This window comes from Sminthopsis crassicaudata, chromosome 6 (genome assembly GCF_048593235.1).
Source record: "Sminthopsis crassicaudata isolate SCR6 chromosome 6, ASM4859323v1, whole genome shotgun sequence".
NCBI classification, from domain to species: domain Eukaryota; kingdom Metazoa; phylum Chordata; class Mammalia; order Dasyuromorphia; family Dasyuridae; genus Sminthopsis; species Sminthopsis crassicaudata.
The window spans coordinates 114437859-114460097 of record NC_133622.1 but is presented as its reverse complement, the minus strand read 5'-3'; the positions used below and the strand labels follow the sequence as shown (position 1 = coordinate 114460097).

The 22239-nt window shown below is 33.8% G+C and overlaps 1 protein-coding gene across 1 annotated transcript in view; it reads right to left on the bottom strand.

Annotated features, from left to right (window-relative positions):
- ZGRF1 (zinc finger GRF-type containing 1) overlaps positions 1–22239 on the bottom strand; it is a 97578-nt gene that overhangs the window by 40657 nt on the left and 34682 nt on the right. The window contains 6 exon segments of the mRNA XM_074275162.1: positions 1416–1554; positions 2220–2881; positions 14105–14219; positions 19083–19180; positions 19273–19378; positions 21999–22184. Of these exon segments, the coding sequence (XP_074131263.1) occupies positions 1416–1554; positions 2220–2881; positions 14105–14219; positions 19083–19180; positions 19273–19378; positions 21999–22184 (1306 nt within the window).

The following is a 22239-nucleotide window of genomic DNA, read 5'->3' as shown; positions in this document are numbered from 1 at the left end:
TACCTTTGTGAAATTTTCAATCAAACAGTGAAAAATGAATTTTTGATAAGATAAATTTCATATGATGAAGAAAGCTAACTGGTTACAATAATGATACAAACTTCTATGCTCAGCTTCTAGTTAAGTAAAAAAAGATTCATAGAAAGGGGCAGCTTTGAAGGATAGGAAGGACACAATGTGATGAACTACCAAGAGTTTACTATTCCTTTTACCATTTCCTTCGAATCAAGACCTAATCCAAGAATTCCTAGATCCAGTCCCTACCCCTCTTTACAAGGAAATCAGGCATTAAACCATGATGATCAGAAATAGTCTTAACTAAGTAAAAGAATATTTAAGTTACTGTTTTAAATTAAATGGAGTTGGAATGTAGAAAAAATATTTGTCATGCTTTGGTATCTTGGGACCAAACTGCAAATATTTCATATTTCATATTTGCAGTTTGGCCCCAAGATACCAAAGCATGACAAATATTTTTGGATTAGAATGCTCTCCACTTCTATTTCGATGTAGCTTAGCATCTTTGCAAATCATATAGTCTTAGATAGCTGTGAGGTAAATGCTATTATCATCATCTCCATTTTTACAGATGAGGAAACTGAAATTTTGAAGATTTATGACTTCTCCAGGGTGACAAGTAAGATTTGAACCCAAGTTTTCCTAGCTTCAAGGCTGTCACACTTTCTCTCAGCAATCTTATAGGTAGCATTTATAAACTGCTCAATGTTGGCTAAGACATCTGAGCTAAGGTCTAGTTTTGACTGTCACAGAAGGTTAAATACAGGTAAAACTTGAGCTTTATCTTGTTTTCTTTCAGATTCCTAAAGACTTTACTGATTTTGTTTTGAATATTTCTGTTAATGGTGCTTCACCAACAGAGCTATCTCTATAGCAACATTCCTATTGGATGTTTAGCTTTGAAATGTCAGCCAATTGATTTGATTTTTTTGTGTGTAGCAAGATAATTATATAAATATGTATGCATATATTAGATTTAACATATATTTGTACCATATTTAACACATATTAGACTACTTGCCACCTAGGGGAAGGAGTGGAGGGGAATTGGAACACAAGGTTTTGCAAGAGTTAATGTTGAACAATTAATGATGAATATGTTTTGAAAAATAAAATGCTTTAATAAAGAAAAAAATGTTAACCAAAATCCTTTGCACTCTGGTCTCAGTCATTTTAAGGCTCAGGTTTATCAGTCCTTTTAGTTGAGCTAACACTATTGTGCACTATTCTCAGTGTACATATCTTGCTCCCACTGTTTTCTTTTAGCCCCACATCTTTTTTTCATGGATTACAAAATAAAAGTACAAAAGCAATAATAGTAGAACAAATTTAACTGTTTTTTTTATTAAAAGATATTTCATAAAATGAAAATAAATAAAATAAAAAATGTTTCATACCTATCAGAGAGGTTGTAAAAATCTGTTTGTACTGAGCAGGTGACTGAAAATGAGCAGGTATGTGAATCTGTCTTTTGGGGACACAGGCATATTTTGATCTTGTTCCACTGGGAAATGACAATGTGCTAGTATTTATCTCCTGAAAAAGAACAAATGATCAATTAGTAAGATTTTATGGCTAATAAAATATACAATCCTTTTATTTACTAATACAAGACTTCATTTCTGAATTCCAGATAAATACATTCTAATTCTAAATAAAGAGCAACATGTCAGGGATAGTTATGTATAATACCAAAAGCTTGATTTTATTCTTCCCTCTCCCTTGAAATTATGAAATATTTTACTTCTAGGTAAACAAGAGCATCAAAATATAAGTGATATGGGTGGATAATTTTCTTGGCATAATATATTCAAAATATATAATTCAATTTCAGGTATCAAGAAAAACCCTACATCAATGAGTGACATTTTTTAAAAAGAATAATTCTACTTAAGAAAACTCTTTAGCAGCAATTCAAATGAGTTAATGACTATATAATCTTATTGTTTTAGTAGGCCAAAGAGAATAGCATAAGTATAGATAGTATTTTGGGTCAAAAGTATTCTTTCAAACACTTCCTAGCTGTGTGATCCTGGGCAAGTCACTTAACCCCAATTGCCTCAGCAAAAAAAAAAAAAAAAAAAAGTATTCATTCTAATAGTGAAATAATAACTTGCAGTTCTCTTTTTCTCTAAAATTCAGGTAATGTTTTCTAATAGAAGAACTTTTAGAATGACAACTAGTTTATTACAGGTCTTCACCTGGGTACTTTCTGTTACATTGAAGTCATTGTGGGCTGTCTCACTTAACATCTTTTGTATTTCCTCAGGCTGGGAAGTTTGGTCTAAATTCTGAAACAGTGTTTTTTTTCTTATAACTAATTCCTGGCAGTAGAAATCTAGTTGCTGTTGATGAAGCATGCTTTTTATCATCTCCAAATGCATAGAGTTATTAGGGCTTTTCTTGACATCCCTCTTATGATTATCCTCTGGATCACAAAGTCGCATTGCAGAAGAAGAGGCAGCAAAGAAGTTTTCGTTCACATTCACATCAGTTCTATGTAGAGTAACAGGGTCACCTTGAGACGTGTTTTTATATTTCAGCCACTTGCTTTGTTTGCTTTGAGGAGGCACCAGAGAGAAGAATGAAAGCCTTAGAGGTGTCACTTCCCCAGACTTTTGAGAAACAGAGACTTCCCTATTCCTGTTTTCAGGGCCAAAGTAATTGACTGGATAACTTGTTGACTCCTCATATGAGTCGAGGATGGGGCTACCAAAGGACTTCTGTACTTCTGAGTCCATTCTATATGAGCAATTTTCTGATTGAGAATGTACTTTAACAGGTGGCAGTGTAATAAGTGGTACCTGAGCTCTCTGAAGTCTTTGGACATTGACTTTTTCTGAACAATTGAATTTTTCCACTCCTGAAAAGTGATAGAAATAAAAAAGCAATTAGGAGTCATTACCAAGCCCATATAAATCATTGTGTACAGGATAAGAAGCAAAAATGCCACTGAACCTATAAGATCCTATGTAATTTAATATTCTATATTAAAATAAAAATAATTAAGTATTTTATGTTAATTAGCACTGTAAAATTTTACTGACATTCTCTGAAATGCAGTTTTAGACTACTTAATAGAAATTTAATGTCAAGTTTAAAAAATATTAAATATATCACTTTGATTAGAAAATAAAGTCATTAATGATGGGAGGGACTTAAATACCAGGTTAAGAGTTCTATTATGATTATCCCATACCATTGTCAAAAATATTAATAATAAAAACAAAGATACCTAGTAATGTCAATTACAATGACATTTTAAAATTTTATAGAAATTAATTGTAAAAAAAATTGAACAGAAAAGTAATAGTATGAGACTTCAATATTCTACTAGTGAAACATAACAAATCTCAAAGAACGATAAACAGAACAACAGCTAAAAAGTGTTGTGTTTTTTTAAAATAGCTTTTTATTTACAAGATATATGCATGGGTAATTTTTCAGAATTGACCCTTGCAAAATGTTCTGTTTCAACTTTTCCCCTCCTTCCTCCCACCCTCTCCCCAAGGTAGACCAATACATATTAAATAGGTTAAAGTATATGTTAAGTACAATATATGTATAAATATCCATAAAGTTATTTTAACAGCTAAAAATTGTAATAGATTGTTGAAAGAATTAGAATTAACATACATATAGAGGAAACAATGTAAATATTAGTGAATCTATTTATTGAACAATTCAAATAAATATAAATGCAGAAAAGCAAAAATTTTAAGCAATACTTTCATAAACTTTAATACAATAAATATAATTTTAAGGTTTCCAATTATAAAGAAGTTAACATGTTTTAGAAACAAAAACTATAAATACAATAGTTCATATTAACAAAAAAACAAAATCAGGCTTATAGCAATTGATATCAAAAAGGTTGTTTTTTTATACAACCTATAACACATTTATATTAAAAAAAAAATTTTTAAAGCACAAGAATAACTGGGCCCCTCCTTAAAATAGTATAGGGCATCTATCTAAAACTAAGAGATATCATTATAGTGACAAAAACCTTAAATCTTTTCCCTAAAATCAGGGATTAAGCAAAGATGTTCATTATCGCTATTATTTGACATAGATGTAGAAACGGAAGCTATAACAATAAGATTATCAAAAAAAATTGAGGGAATCAAAAGAAAAAGAAAAAGGTAAAGAGGAAACAAAATATGATCCAACCATTCTGGAAAGCAATTTGGAATTATGTTCAAAAGGCTAGAAAACTGTGCATACCTATTGATCCAATAGTCTCACTCCTAGCTCTGTATCTCAAAGAGATAACCAAAAAAGGGGAATGCAAAAATGTTTGTAGCAGCCCTTTTTGTGGTGCCAAGAAATCAGAAATTAAGTGGATGCCCATCAGATGAGGGGCTGAATAAGTTTTAGTATATGAATATAATCTAATATTATTGTTCTTAAGTGGATATCTTCAACATAAAGAAGATCCATCCCACTTCCAGTTGATCAATGATGGACAGAAATAACTACACCCAGAGAAGGAACACTGGGAAGTGAATGTAAATTGTTAGCACTACTGTCTATCTACCCAGGTTACTTATACCTTTGGAATCTAATGCTTAATGTGCAACAAGAAAATGGTATTTACACACATATATTGTATCTAGGTTATATTGTAACACATGTAAAATGTATGGGATTGCCTATTATCTAGGGAAGGGAGTAGAGGAAGGGAGGGGAAAATTTGGAAAAATGAATACAAGGGATAATATTATAAAAAAAATTACCCATGCATATATACTGTGGGGAAAAAATTCTAAATAAATAATATTATTGTTCTTATTATAAGAAGTATGAGCAGGCTGATTTCAGAAAAGCCTGGAAAAGCTAACATGAACTGATGCTGAGTGAAGTGAGCAGAACTAAGAAAGCATTGCACACAGTAACAGCAAGATAATGTGATGATCAACTGGAATGGAATTGGCTCTTCTCACCAATGTTGTAATTTAGGACAATTTCAATAGACTTAGGATAGAAAATGCCATCTGCATCCAGAGATTGTGGATTGAAGCACCATATTTTTACCTTTTTTGTGTGTTTGCTTTTCCTTTCTTGTGATTCCCCCCCCGCTTTGGTCTGATTTTTCTTGCACAATATGACAAATATGGAAATATTTTTAAAAGGAAGGCACGTTTAATATACATCAGATTGTCTAGTATCTTGGGGAGTAGGGAGAGGGAGAAAAATTTGGAACAAAAATCTTACAAAAATTAAATGTTGAAAACTATCTTTTCTTGTATTTGAAAAAAAATAAAATACTATTGAGAAAAAAAAAAGAAACAAAATAGTTACCTTTGCAGATGATATGATAATCTACTTATAGAACTTTAATCAAGTCAATGAAAGATAAGTGAAATGATAATAATTAATAATTTTAGCAAAATAGCAAGATATAAAATAAATTTACACAAATCATTGACTTAGATGAAAATACACAGAACTCCACCTGCTAAGATACACATAGGAATTAAATGAACAAAAATGAATTAGTGGAAAAATATTAAGTGCTTACTACACCCCAACCACTGTACTAAGTTTTGGGAATACAAATATATTATTTTGGCAGACTTAAAATAAATGGAGAAATAAATTGCTCAAGGTTAAACCTGCCAATATTAAAAAAATATATAATACTATTTAAATTTACTTGCTTGTTGTTATACTAAACTACCAAAAGAGCTATAAAAAATAATATCTAAATTCCTTTAAAAAAAACAAAACGAGAATCTCAAAAGAAATAATAATAATAATGGGACATAGCTATACCAAATTTCAAACTATATGACAAAGCATATGTAATAATCAAAACTATTTCATAATGGTTACACATCAAAAAAAGTTGCTAAGTGCACCAAATTACTAATATAATATCCAGAAGCAAACAGATACAGTAGCATAATGTTTAATAAATTCAAATATATACAACTATTGGGGAAAAAATTCACTATGTCAGGAAAAACTCCTGAGAAAACTGGGAAATACTCTAGCAGAAATTAAATTTATTCAATACCTCACACCACAACAAATTCCAAATGGAAAAAATACCTAGACATAAAAGATCACATTACAAACAAATCAGAGGAGCAGGGAAAAAGATAACTTTCATAATTTTAGCTAAGTCAGATGACCAAATATGATCAAATAAGAATTAGAATTACAGATGGGGAAAAGTCAATTTTGATTGCATAAAACTGAATAGCTTTGTACAAGCAAAATCCAAGAAGCTAAAATTAGAAGAGAAATGGTTAACTTGGGGGGAAAAATCTTTTGCGATTAATTTCTTTGATAAAGTCTGATATATAAAATAATGAACTGATTCAAATATATAAAAATAGGAAATTCCTCAACATATAAATGGCCAAATAATATGAACAGGAATTTCTCAAAAGGAGAAAAGAAAGCTATCAATAATAACAGGCAGGGCTTCTGGTTAAGATGTCTGGTTAAGATGAACAAAGGCAGATAAGCTAGACCCCACATACCTACTCCAGCAAAAAACTAAAAATAGAACCAGACTGAAAATCTGCAACAAATTCAATAATGATTTACTTCTTTTCCTAGCCTATCAGCCCAAGAACTACACCAAGGATCCATGGGCAACAGGGAAGGAAGACCACCAAAATGCCAGTATTAGCAAAGCAGGACATAGATACTAAATTACTACAAAACTCTATAAATGAAAGCAGCAAAAATGGATTCAAGTCCCAAAACAGTTGGGAAGCTAAGATTTTAACCTTAGAAGTAACTAAGAATATCATAGAAGCACTCATTAGAACACCTCAGGCCCAGAGGCTCTAGGTCAATAGTATTCTGTCATAAGATACCACTGAGATCTTTTAATTTAGATCAATTACTCAAATACTCTCAACCTCAGAAATCCAGGAAAGACTAAAACATCCTAGAATTCTTTTTAAAATTTATTTGAAAAAACAGAGTAAGAAAAAAAAAAAGCAAAAGGAATACAAATCAAGATAATCAAAACAGAAGATAATATTGTCATATACCTAGCAGAACATCAAGGAAGATTCAAAATATAACAACAAACTGCTCTTTGGTTCTCTGCTGCATACCTTATTTACTTTATTCTTTTTCCCTCTTTCATTCCCTCCCATAACCCCCAAACAAGCTACAGTAAAGAAAATATATATTTATGTATACATATGTAGATATATACACACACACACATGTCTTTCCTATCCTTGCTGACTCTTTAATTAAATTCTTGCTTTGCTATTACTTATCCTACCCCCACCCAAGTATCCCTCCCTTGTCTTCTCCCCTACTCCTTTATAAATTTTGGAAGGTGCTGTATCTTTCATGGTATATATGTAGTATTGCTTATTCAACTCATTCCCTATGTGAGTAGGTTTTCAGAACTAAAAGCCCTCCTCCCCTCTCTAAAACATCTGTTTATTCTTCCTCTGCAACTTATTTGTATAACATGAATATTATTTTTACCTTACCTCTGCCAATCTTTCTTCTGAGCTACCCTATTGTTGATGTGAATCTTAAACATATAGTATACACTTCTCATGTAAAAAAATAAACAATTTGTCCATGTTTAAATAGTTTATCCATTTCCTTAAAAGTGACCTTTGATATTTACTCTTATATGTTAAAATTTCTATTAAGTTTGGGTTTGGCTGAAAGCAAGTCCTGAAAATCTGCAAGTTTGTTGAATGTCCATTTTTTTTTATATTCAAAATTAAAGATAATTTTGCTGGATATGACATTTTTGGCTGCAAGCCTACCTCTTCTGATTGTCAGCAGATATGATCCCAGGACTTGCAGTCTTTTATTGTAGCTACTGATGTTCTATTACTCCAGGACAATTTTCTTGAATTATTTCCTGCATTATTGTGTCAAGATTCTCTTTTTGGAATCCAGCCATTCTGGAGAGCAATCTGGAATTATGCCCCAAAAGTTATCAAACTGTGCATACCCTTTGATCCAGCAGTGCTACTACTGGGCTTATATCCCAAAGAAATACTAAAGAGCGGAAAGAGACATATATGTGCCAAAATGTTTGTGGCAGCTCTTTTTGTTGTAGCTAGAAACTGGAAGATGAATGGATGTCCATCAGTTGGAGAATGGTTGGGTAAATTGTAGTATATGAAGGTTATGGAATATTATTGCTCGGTAAGAAATGACCACCAGGAGGAATACAGAGAGGCCTGGAGAGACTTAAATCAACTGATGCTGAGTGAAATGAGCAGAACCAGAAGATCACTGTACACTTCAACAACAATACTGTATAAGGATGTATTCTGATGGAAGTGGAAATCTTCAACATAAAGAAGATCCAACTCACTTCCAGTTGATCAATGATGGACAGAGGTACCTACACCCAGAGAAGAAACAATGGGAAGTGAATGTAAATTGTTAGCACTAATATCTCTCTGCCCAGGTTGCATGTACCTTCGGATTCTAATGTTTATTGTGCAACAAGAAAATGATATTCACACACATGTATTGTACCTAGACTATATTGTAACACATGTAAAATGTATGGGATTGCCTGTCATCGGGGCGAGGGAATAGAGGGAGGGGGGGTAATTTGGAAAAATGAATACAAGGGATAATATTATAAAAAATATATATATAATAAAAAATTTAAAAAAAAAAAGATTCTCTTTTTGGTCACAACTTTCTTATTCTTATTCCAATTATTCTTATATTTTTCTCTTCTTGATCTGTTCTCCAGATCTGCTGATTTTCTTATAAGATATTTCACATTCTGTTCTATTTTCTCATTTTTTATAATCTGTTTTGTTATTACTTCATTGGCTTCCCCTTGTCCACTTCTGATTTTCATAGAATTATTTTCCTCTTTGAGACTCTGTACCTCTTTTTCTAGTTAGTTAACTTTTTTTTTTCATAATCTTGTTTTCCTTATATGGTTTTTATGTTTTTATTTTTAATTTTTTAGCTTTTCCTTAAAGTTTCTCATTTGATTTCTAAATTCTTTTTTGAGTTTTTCTATAAATTCTCTTTGGGTGGAGAGCCATTTCACATTAGTTTTTGGGGTCGAAACTTTTTTTTACTTAAGTACCTTCCTCTAAAGATGAACCCCGGTCTTCCCTGTTCCCATAACATGTTTCAAACATGGGGTCCTTTCTTCTTTGCCAGGTCATTTTGTAAAATAATTAGTATTAATGTATGCACTTCTAATTACAGGGTGAAGGGATGATACCTTAAGCTTCCCTTTATCTCTTCACTCTCACCAGAAACCCCAAACCAAGTGCTCCACCCTCATTCAAGTGCTCACAGCCAGCAGCAGCCCTACCCCCTTAAATCTGTACTCTTCAGGTGCTGGTTCCTTCTTACTCAGGGGCCCATCTCAGCAGCACAGCTGGGCCTGGCATTCCTAATTAGCTGAGATTCACTCAGTCCTCCAAAATTCAGTCTCTGACTTGACCTCTAACTTGACCAACAGTCCACAAGGTGAAAGTCTCTGTGGTTCTTGCTGAGGCTCCAGACATATCCAGCTAGCCCTAGGATCCCCACTTGATGATTCTGTGGAGCTATTCCAGAGATATTTTCATTTCAGAAAGGTTAATCCCGGCTTGGGCTTTGTCTTCAGATCTCCAGTTATATTAGGAGGACCCCAGTTCTGCCCCAAGTCTTCTTGATTTTTCACCAGTCTATGTTTACCCTGAGTTGCAAATTTATTCTACTTATGGGGGAAATCAGAGAGCTTGAAATTTACCAACCTATTCCACCATCTTCCCAGAATCCCCCCCCCCCATCCTAGAACACTTAGCATGAATATATCCTTGGTTATGGATATGTGCACAGGAACCCTGGTCAAAACTAATCAGGGCCAACTACCCAAGAGACCAGCAAGAGGTCCTGGCAAGAACTAAGTCTGAAAAGGAACCAAAAGCCATAAAGAATTTTTGTAGATCCAGAGAGACCTAAAACTCAATCTAGAAGAGAATAACCACTTTCGGGAAAATAAGTTATTTCTAGTTTTCAAACAAATACACATAGTATCTTCTTACCTGGGGGTTAACAAATTGATAGATAATAGAAATTTATGCATTCATATGCAAGTGAATAAAGAATTGAGATTTCACTCCAAAATATGAGGACTAAGAACTAAACCCGTGAGAATGTAACTTCTCTTTGAACTTTGTAACCTGGCTCAAGCTAACAGATCTGAATTACAATTCTGGGAACTAGCCCTCCTGGAACTGCTTATGCTTGAAGAAACATGGCTACTCTCTTCCTGTATATCTACAACAGTCTGTTTCCTTGCTCCAATTCATAAACCTTTCACGTAAACATTTGATGAATTGACTTGTTCTGCATCCTAAGTCACGTAACTGCTATATGTGCAGAATTCTATTGTTAAATCAGTTAGCCGAATGCCTTCTTTGTTTAAAGTCCTATATAAGCTAGCAAGCCCTAAGTCTCCTCAGACCTCACTGGGGAGATGACTATCTGCCGGGGAAATTTTCCCTATTCGAGACTCAAAGGCTGCTAAAATGGGGTTCCCAGACGAGATTGTAAGAGAGTTGGTGCTCCCTCGAATTGGTGATGTTTTCTTTATCTTTTTTCTACTGTCCTTATTATATTATTAACCCTTTCTTTAATATTTTGTGTTATTCGTTGTATTGGATGTTATTGTAAGCAGTCTATTCCTTGTATTGTGTGATTAAATTTTACTTTTACTATTGTGTGAGAGCGTCATTTATAGGAGTGAATCCAAACTATATATATTAAAATCACAAAACAGCAAGCAACTATAATTTCCTTACATTCATTTTATTTTTTCTTGTGTTCTTGTTTATATATTTGAACCTTTGTTCTCATCAATAGGAATTAATGTAATAAATAACAAAATACCATAATTTTTGACAAGATTATTATCTACTGGAAAAAATTTCCAAAAACCATTTCCATGAATAAAATAATACAGTAGGGAGAGCTGGGTGAGAGGTGGAAACAGAAAGAGCAGCCCTGAAAAGGGCATGAGAAGTCCTTATACCAGACAGAGTTGCTAGTCTTCTCTGAAGAACTAGAATGTACCCCACAGTGGTACTAAGCTTTTAACAGGCATTATACTATGAATATTATTATAAAAACTTAAAATATAAGTATAAATAGTATTTTAAGAAAAGCACTAAACTTGGAGTTAGAAGACTTAAGTTCACATTAAAGTTCTATGAGATGTTAGTGTCCTCATTTGTAAAGTGAGAAAGTTCAATTAGATGATATCTTCAGGTATTTGCCAATCCTATATCTTATGATCCTAAATTCTGAATGTTGGTATAAACCTGATAGGTCAATAAAGCAACAATGATACAAAGAAGCAAACAATCTAGGATACTATTTTCAAAAGCAACTCCTTATAATACTCCTAAACATCTGCTTAACTCAAAATGTAAGCTCATCCCTATCTCATTTTCCAATTACTTTTTCCTAGGAATCTATCTACCAAAGGAAAGTCAGGAATTATATGACCAAAATTACAAAACACTTGCCACAAAAATAAAGTCAGATTTAAATAATTGGATAGGCCGAGCGAATATAATACAGATGACAATACTCCCTAAATTAATTTATTTATTTAGTGCTATAGCAATCAGACTCTCAAGAAACTATTTTAATGACTTAGAAAAAATAACAACAAATTTCATATGGAAGAACAAAAGATCGAGAATTTCAAGAGAATTAATGAAAAAAAAAAATCAAATGGAGGTGGCGTAGCTGTATCTGATCTAAAACTATTTTATAAAGCAGCAGTCACCAAAACCATTTGGAATTGGCTAAGAAATAGACTAGTTGATCAGTGGAATAGGTTAGGTTCACAGGATAAAATAGTGAACAACTATAGCAATCTAGTGTTTGACAAACCCAAAGATCCCAACTTTGGGGATAAGAATTCATCATTTGACAAAAACTGTTGGGAAAACTGGAAATTAGTATGGCAGAAATTAAGCATAGACCCACACTTAACACCACATACTAAGATAAGATCAAAATGGGTCCATGATTTAGTGTATAAAGAACGAGATCATAAATAAATTAAAGGAACATAGGATAGTTTACCTCTCAGACTTGTGGAGGAGGAAGGAATTTTTGACCAAAGGAGAATTAGAGATCATTATTGATCACAAAATAGAAAATTTTGATTACATCAAATTAAAAAGCTTTTGTACAAACAAAACTAATGCAAACAAGATTAGAAGGGAAGTAACAAATTGGGAAGACATTTTTACAGTTAAAGGTTCTGATAAAGGCCTCATCTCCAAAATATACAGAGAATTGACTTTAATTTATAAGAAATCAAGCCATTCTCCAATTGATAAATGGTCAAAAGATATGAACAGACAATTCTCAGATGATGAAATTAAAATTATTTCCACTCATATAAAAGAGTGTTCCAAATCACTATTGATCAGAGAAATGCAAATTAAGACAACTCTGAGATATCATTACACACCTGTCAGATTGGCTAAGATGACAAGAACAAATAATGATGAATGTTGGAGGGGATGCGGGAAAACTGGGACACTGATGCATTGTTGGTGGAGTTGTGAAAGAATCCAACCATTCTGGAGAGCAATCTGGAATTATGCCCAAAAAGTTATCAAACTGTGTATACCCTTTGATCCAGCAGTGCTACTACTGGGCTTATATCCCAAAGAAATACTAAAGAAGGGAAAGGGACCTGTATGTGCCAAAATGTTTGTGGCAGCCCTTTTTGTAGTGGCTAGAAATGGAAAATGAATGGATGCCCATCAATTGGAGAATGATTGGGTAAATTGTGGTATATGAATATTATGGAATATTATTGTTCTGTAAGAAATGACCAGCAGGATGAATACAGAGAGGCTTGGAGAGACTTACATGAACTGATGCTGAGTGAAATGAGCAGAAACAGGAGATCATTATACACTTCAATAATGATACTGTATGAGGATATATTCTGATGGAAGTGGATATCTTCAACAAAGAGAAGCTCTAATTCAGTTCCAGTTGATCAATGATGGGACAGAATCAGCTACACCCAGAGAAGGAACACTGGGAAATGTGTGTAAACTGTTTGCATTTTTGTTTTTCTTCCCAGGTTATTTTTACCTTCTGAATCCAATTCTTCCTTGCAACAAGAAATTCGGTTCTGCACACATATATTTTATCTAGGATAAACTATAACATATTTAACATCTATGGGACTGCCAGCCATCTAAGGGAGGGAGTGGAGGGAAGGAGGGGAAAATTTGGAACAGAAGGGAAAGCAAGGGATAATGTTGTAAAAAAAAGTACCCATGCATTTGGATTGTCAAAAAAAAGTTATAATTATAAAATTAATGAAAGAAAAAAAATTACTTTTTCCTTCTTGCCTCATCTCTACTTCCTCTTATCCATTTACCTATTATAACTTGCATTTCTTTTTTCATCAATCCCTGACCATACTCCCTCCTTCTCTCCCACCAGTTACTTTTTAAAAACAGAGGACAGAGAAATAGAAAAGAAATGAGAAGGATAATGCAGAGAACTACTCTTCAGTTGTGGAATTGTGTAGCCAAGCAATGGCTAGAGGTTCAGTTTAGTAACAGTTTCACAATACTCATGACTAATGGGGGAGACAGAATAGATGCACTTAGGACAAGTTATGAATGTCAATGGGCCATCACCTAGAAACTGAAGCTTCCTAATCTCCAATCCAGGAGTCCGGAGGAAGAAGAGTGAAACTGAGAAGTTGTAGTGATGGACTACGGCAACGACTCCTAGAAATTGAAGATACACTTAGAGAGTTTAAGCACCTGAATTGCAGCTAATAAAGAACTGAAAATGTCAGGATTTTAGTAGCTTTAACAAAATGAGAAGAAATATGGTGATGATGAGTGACTTGGGGTGAAAAGCATTATAAGTTTGTGACTAGAGGAATCAAGGGACAGAGATAGCAGAGATATGAAAATAGAATTCTTAGCAACAATTTATTTGGAGTTTAGTCTCATTTTTAGTTTATTAACAGCTATCTAACCATCAATAGTCTTGCTCAGATTGCAAGTACTACAAAAAATTCAACAGATATATTTAAGATTACAATAGTAAAGCTTACCAGATGAAGTTCTTGCTTTCAGAGACTCAGGTAAGTTTATCATAATTTCTTCATTTCTCAGGCTCAAAGGAAAGGTAGAGTCTGGGGTTAGTGTCCTTTGCACTGGTGATATCCTCTAAGTAGAAAAAAAAATCATATAACGAGCCAAAAGAAACAAATCAGTGCATTAACATGTTTGGATTACCTACTTTTCAATTTGTCACTATTTTCTACAATCTAAATTTGAACATAGAAAATATATAATTATTATAATGAACATTACTTAGGGACAAAGGAAGCTATAAAGTCCTTTCAAATAAGATAGGGTTAAAACTCCTCGCTTCATTAAATCACATAAAATAAAAGGTAGGGTGCAAACAAATGTTGAATTGCTCAAATGACTAAGAGTTATCTGACATGGGTCTAGTTTAGAAGAAGTCAAGAAGCCTTGAAAATATAAAGAAGAATAGGCTTTAAAACTAAAAATGTTGAGCTCATGTAGTCCAACCTTCTCATTTTGAAGACAAAGAAAATAAGGATCTCAGAGGCTAAGTGATTTGAACAAGGCCAAAAATGTAATAAACAGCAGAGCCAAGATTTAAACCCAGATAACCAGTTTCTATTTCCAAAGATTTTCACACCATGCATCCTCAGAAACAATTCCATAGCAGCCCAGTTAACAATGCTTACTCTGAATTCCTACAACAGTGTCTCTCGTTCTGGTATTTAATCGTAAGTCAATATATATCATTCTCTAAAATCTGGTGTCCTAGGTCCATAACTAGTCCACAAGCTATTCCAAGGTAGGGATTGTTTCTTATTCCATTATGCTCTTAGCATTTAGTACCACACCTTAATAACAAAATAAACACAGGATTGAGATCCAGAGGATTAATTCTAGCTTGCTGTATGAAACAAGGCAAATAATATCAGCTTTCTTGGCTTGTTTCTCATCTCATCAAGATGAGATTGAACTAGAGGAAGGTCCCTTACATTTCTAGATTTGTTTACCTATGATCCCACAATTCTATAAATACTTGATGTTCCAAAATTTAGTCTTATTGGAAGTGTTACTATATTATTTGGTGAACAATTAGCCCTGAGTGAGACAGGATAGCTTCTAGGAACAGGGTTTGTTTGGATCACTAATAAAATTGAATGAAACACACCTTAAGACTTAGCACCTAAATAAATCCTCTTGATGGCCACAGATTCAAAGATTACCCTCAAAGATTATCCAAATCTAAGTGGATACAGCTCATTAAAATGAACTTTCCAGACCAAGTCAGATTTGAACCCAACAGATTTAAATGGACTCCATTTTAAGTTATTGAGTTAAAGAAAAGTACAGGGAAACAAATGACTATTAATTATGTTATTACTAAAAGAAGTAAAAGAATAATAATTTTCTTATATATTTCTAAACTAAAAGTTGTAAAGGAAGTGTTGACCTGTTATAGTAGGAAGAATTTCCTCACCCAAGAATTTGCTACTCAATGAAATCACAGGTCCACTCTGTTTCTTATTCTATCTAGTCTGTCTTAAAGTAATTGCTTTAAAATAGTTCATGTGTGTGTGTGTAAAAAAAAAAAAAAATACACACACACACACACACACACACACACACACACACACACACACACACCTGGCCCCATGGTGGTGAAGAGCTGAGGCAGATCTGGGGGCAGGCCTAGTCTGGTGCCTTGGGGGACGCCTGGGACCTGGGCAAGCTCCTTTGGAGCTGGGGGCAGGGGCCTGAGAGCCTCCAGGGAAGGGCTTCAGGTTTACACATGCTGAGAAATTTATTTTTGCTCAGGAAGAGGAAGCAGCCTGCCCCACCTTTGGCCCCCACGGAAATCCCCGTGCTGCTGTCCCCACTGTAACCCCACTGCTTGGAACAGGAGCTGTGGGAGGGGCAGGAAGCAGAGCTGGCCTCTCTTCAATTTTACCTGGAGCTCATGGGCCAGAGCATCAAGGAAATGGGACCACCATGAAGAAGCTGACACTTAGCAAGGACCAGGTCAAAGGGGAAGCCCAACAAGCCTGGCTGAGCACCACAGAGCAGGAGCAAGCCGGAGGCTGCAGCACAGGGCTATCTGTTGTCAGCGGCCCACAGCAACTTGGCCAAGCTGCAGGTGGTGGTGGAGGCCAGCACCTAGTGTATCATCCACCTAGCTGGCCAGTGGAAGAGGCATCAAGTGCCGCTACTGGCCAAGTATCAAGCTCTTAAGAAGTGCCAGGACCAGAGGGAGTTAGAGTTGTCGCACAAGGCTACAGAGCTCCAAGGTCCTGCAGGAATATGTGTACAGGCAGTAGCTGTGGAGTTCTGCTGCAGGGATGGTTTATACAAGCAATTGGTCAAGGAGCTGGACACCCTGCCCAGGGACATGGCTTGTTCAACCTACACCCATAGAATTCTGGAGATCGTGGGCAGCATCATGAAGCAGAAGAAAGCGATCACCAAGATTTTCTCTGACACCAAACTGCTTCAGAAAGAGATCAGTACCCTGACTGGCAGGCTAGACCACACCTTCACCATCACAGATGAACTGTATTGATAGATAGATAGACAGATATAGATAATAGAGATATAGATATAGATAAGAAATATATATTGATACAATGAAAGATAAATCAATATATCTATATTTATATTGATAGATATACACACATATATACATACATACACATACATAATACTCTCGGTAGAGTATTATGGCAAATAAATGGAAAACAATTGGTGAAAGATTTATTATTATCTTTTTAGAATTGGGATAGCTAAATTAAGCTGCCAAAAGAATAGGTGTTGTGATATATTGTATTTAACATATTTAACATGTATGGGACTAGCTGCCATCTAGGGGAGGGGGTGGAGGGAAGGAGGGGAAAAATTGAAACACAAGTTTTTGCAAGGGTCAATGTTGAAAAATTACCCATGCATCTGTTTTGTATATGAAAAGCTATAACAAAAAAAAAAAAAAAAAAAAAGAATAGGTGTTGTGCTTCTACATGCTTCCTCACACCTCAAGAAAAGGGTTCTTGAAATTCACTTAGAATTAGGTAATTGAGAACTTTGAACTTACAAAAGGAAGAACATTAAGCAATTGTTTTTGTTGTCATGAAACATCAGAAAACAGGGTAGAAAAAGAATTCCTTTTTTTCTTAACATAATGTAGCCCTTTTGCAATATGTATATCTTCTCTTGCCACTAGGTACTTATTTATGGAAAAATGTGTATAAACAGATAGTTATGGATTATTATTATTATATTTATAAGACAGTGCTGAAGGAGTTTACACAAGAGCTAAAAGAACAGATGATCTGGCAGTCAAAACTCACAAAAAAAGATATTAAAATTACAAAAAAGTGAAAAATAGGTCTTTTAAAATACTCCTAGATAAACAAAGGGATAAAAATTGAGGTTTTGAAAAAAAGGTACATTTTTTTAAAAATTACAACAGGATAGAATCCTATCACAATTAGAATAAAAATCAGTTGAGAGAAAGTTAAAAGGGCAGAAATAGATAATCCAGATTTCAATTTTTAGTAACTTGGAATTAGGAAACTAAAAAACAAAGGAAATTAGAAATACTACATGATCAATGAAGTCATGCTTATTTGAGCATTCTCTATTGAAAGGGATGTCCTGATAAATGTGGAAATATATAGAAGAATTGCACATGTTTAACATATATTGGATTACTTGCTATCTAGGGGAGGAAGTTCAGAGAAAGGAGGGAGAAAAATGTGAAACACGAAATTGTACAAGGATGAATGTTGTAAACTATTTACATGTATTTTGAAATTAAAAAGCTATTATTAAAAAAAAGAATTTCAAAAATTTCAAAATAAAAGGAATGTCCACTGCATTACAGCATTAAATTAGTTCAAGTAATTATCCAATATAACCACTCCTTTTTATATTCTGTTATTAGAAGTTGAGGGTTTGCCTTTTTTTTCTGCAATAGGATTAATGAGAGCAAGAATATAATCTCTTTTTTTAATCATAACTTTTTATTGACAGTATATATGCATGGGTAATTTTTTACAACATTATCCCTTGTGCTAACTTATGTTTGACTTTTCCCTTTCCTCACTCCACCTCCTCCCCTAGATGGCAGGCAGTCCCATACATGTTAAATATGTTATAGTATATCGTAGATACAATATATGTGTGCAGAACCGTACAGTTCTTTTGTTGCATAAGAAGAATTAGATTCAGAAGGTAAAAATAACCTAGGAAGAAAAACAAATGCAAGTAGTCCACATTCATTTCCCTCTATTCCTCTCTGGGTGTAGCTGATTCTGTCCATCATTGATCAATTGGAACTGAATTAGATCTTCTCTTTGTTAAAAATATCTAGTTCCATCAGAATACATCCTCATATACAATATTGTTGATGAAGTGTGAATGATCTCCTGGTTCTGCTCATTTCACTCAGCATCAGTTCATGTCTTTTCAAGTCTCTCTGTATTCATCCTGCTGGTCATTTCTTACATTACAATAATATTCCATAACATTCATATACCACAATTTACCTAACCATTCTCCAATTGATGGGCATCCAGTTTCTAGCCACTACAAAAAGGGCTGCCACAAACATTTTGGCACATACAGGTCCCTTTCCCTTCTTTAGTATCTCTTTGGGGTATAAGCCCAATAGTACCACTACTGGATAAAAGGGTATGCACAGCTTGATAATTTTTTGGGCATAATTCCAGATTGCTCTCCAGAATAGTTGGATTTGTTCACAACTCCACCAACAATACGAGTTTGCGTTTCTCTGATCAAGAGTGATTTGGAACACACTTTCATATGAGTAGAAATAATTTCAATGTTATCATCTGAAAATTGTCTGTTCATATCCCTCAACCATTAATTAATTGGAGAATGGTTTGATTGCAAGAATATAATCTTAAAAGACATGGTATCATTCACATTCTTTAAATAATAATATATAAAAAATAATTCCCCAAACTATGAAAGGTTTGTTTATACCTTGTTTATTTCCCATGAGGACCATTCTGATAACTTCAAATTGTGGTCCAAAGATGACACAGTATTGCCAGAATCAGTAAAAGGGAAATCCAAAACTGCTATGAAGGAAAACAAACAAACAAACAAACAACCATACTTAGTAACTATCCCTAGTATTATTAGTCAATTTACAAAGTTAAATATCACTTACAGGTATTATTTTCATTTGGGTCCTTAATAAAGTCAGATGTCATCTGAAAATCCTCTTCTTCTCTGAAGCTTAGATCTTCTTCCAAAAAGTTTTCTTCATCTGAGGGCTTAAATATATATATTTATTTACCTCATTAAAACTAACAATGAATTAAAAACATTTTTGCCACGAAAAGAACATTTTCAAATCACAAATATGTCACTGTGACTGGAGTACATTATTGAACACAAAAGAGATAATTTCAATTATATTAAGTTTAAAAAATTTTGTAATCAATGCAAATAAGATTAGAAGGGAAGCAATAAACTGGTGAAAAAAATTTATATTCAAGGGTTCTGATAAAAGGCCTCATTTATAGAAAATTGACTCAAATTTATAAGAATTCAAGTCATTCTCCAATTGATAAATGGTCAAAAGATATGAATGGGCAATTTTTGGATGAAGAAATTGAAACTATTTCCAGTCATGTGATAAGATATGAACAGGCAATTTTTGGATGAAGAAATTGAAACCATTTCTAGTCATGTGAAAAATCACCATTGACCAAAGAAATGCAAACTCTGAGGTACTACTACATAACTCTCAGATTGGCTAAGATGACAGGAAAAATAATGATGAATGTTGGAGGGGATGTGGGAAAACTGGGACACTAATACATTGTTAGTGGAGTTATGAACTGATCCAACCATTCTGGAGAGCAATTTGGAACTATCCCAAAGAGCTATCAAAACGTATATACACACTGTGACCCAACAGCATTTTTACTGAGTTTATATCCCAAAAAGACCTTAAAGGAGGGAAAGGGACTCCCATATGCAAAAATGTTTGCGGCAATCCTTTTTGTAGTGGCAAAGAACTGGAACCTGAGTGGACGCCCATCAGTTGAGGAATGGCTAAATAAGTTATAGTATATGAATATTATGGGATATTATTATTCTATAAGAAATGATCAGCAGGATGATTTCAGAGAGGTCTGACTTACATGACTTGATTGATGCTAAGAGAAATAAGCAGAACCAGGAGATTATTGTACATGGCAACCATAAGACTATATGAGGATCAATTCTGATCTCAATCTCTGATGATTGAGGCCAGTTCCAATGATCTTATGATGAACAGAGTCATCTACACCCAGAGAGAGGTCTGTGGAAACTGAATGTGAACCACAATATAGTATTTTCACTCTTTTTGTTGTTTACTTGCATTTTGTTTTCTTTCTCATTTCTGTTTCCTTTTTGATCTGATTTTTCTTGTGTAGTACAATAATTGTATAAATATGTATACATATATTGGATTTAACATATATATATATATATATATGTTGTGACCCTGGATATCTTAGAATCAGCCGGAGTCAGGATCAGCAAAAGTCTTTATTCTTGTTTTTTGGGGTCACTCTCAGGGGATTAGATATATAAGAATCTCTACACCTCCTTCCTCTCTACTGCCAAAGAATGAATCCCTCCTCCTACTCCACGCACTGATCTCTCCTCCCTTCTCTCACCACATCCACAGATCAAGCCAGCATCGAGTTGAGTAGGGTCATCCTCCAACCATGTTAATAGAAAATTGTCCAATTGGTAATTAGCCCTAAGTTACCTTGCATCTAGGTCAAGTACATCTGCTCAGTTATAGCCCTTTACATACATACATATATATATGCATATATATATATGTATTTTTTTAATATGTTCAACATATATTGGATTACTTGCCATCTAGAGGAGGGGTTGGGGGAAAGGGGAGAAAATTTGGAACATAAGGTTTTGCAAGGGTTAATGTTGAAAAATTATCTATGCATGTCCATATCCATAAAAAGCTTTAATTAAAATAAAATTAAATTTAAAAATCAACAAAAGACTAACAGGAAAAATATTAACAGATTCAACAAAGGCAACATAGTGTATATGAAATGAGAATTGGATTAGAAGTCAAAAAAACTCAATTCTATTCATGACAGGATCATAGATATTGGACAATCTCTTTCAGTGTATCCATATATTAAATGGGAATAACATCTGACTCTTTACCATAAAGGATTTATTGAGAAAAAAAATGATATAAAAGAGAAAATCTTTGAAAAGCATGATATATAAGATAAATGTTAGGTATAAGTATAATAATCAGTATTCAAATGGTATATGTGAAGAACATTTCACGAACATTATACACATGTGTGTGACTAAAATATGTACTGTCACCTTTATCAATCAGCCTCAAGGTTTAACTCTTAATTGTATTAATTAACTGCCTAATGTATATTAAATGAAGGCAGTTCTAAAACAGTGTGGAGATGTTCCACTTGGGGCCCAATCAAGAGCTGACTGTATTTCAATTTGGGGTTCATTTCAAGAAACTAAATTCCAAGATTATTTACATTTCTGGATCAGATTTTTTCTATAACATTTATTAACATGCATATAGACTTCCACAATGAGAGACATCATTCTGTATACCTTTATGAATTGATATTCCTATTTTAATAGATCCATTACCTTTTTCATTAATTATAATCCCTTTATGCAGAAACTAACAATTCTTTGAATACTTATTCCTAAAAAGTGATTTTTAAAATGTTTTTTTCCCTAATCCTAAGTTTTTGATCAATGTACTGATTTAGTTCTACCACTACTTTTGCTAGTTACTACTCTCTTCAAAGAATGTATTTCGGTATTAAAATAAGGGGAAATAATGTGCTGAGACATAAACATAAGAAATCTTTTTACCTGTAAGAAGTCAGTCATCATACAAGTACTAGGCAACTTTGGTGTCAAAAAGCAAGGTCCTTGTGTGAAGCTTTTGTACTCCACACTATCTGGATATTGATTCCATTCCATCTGAGAAGTGGGTCCTCTGATCATTACCTCACTAGAAGCTGATCCTGCCACTTGGTGCCCCTGAAATTCAACTCCCTAGAAATTAAAAATGACAATATTTAAAATGCACAGGGAAGAAGAATCCATTTAT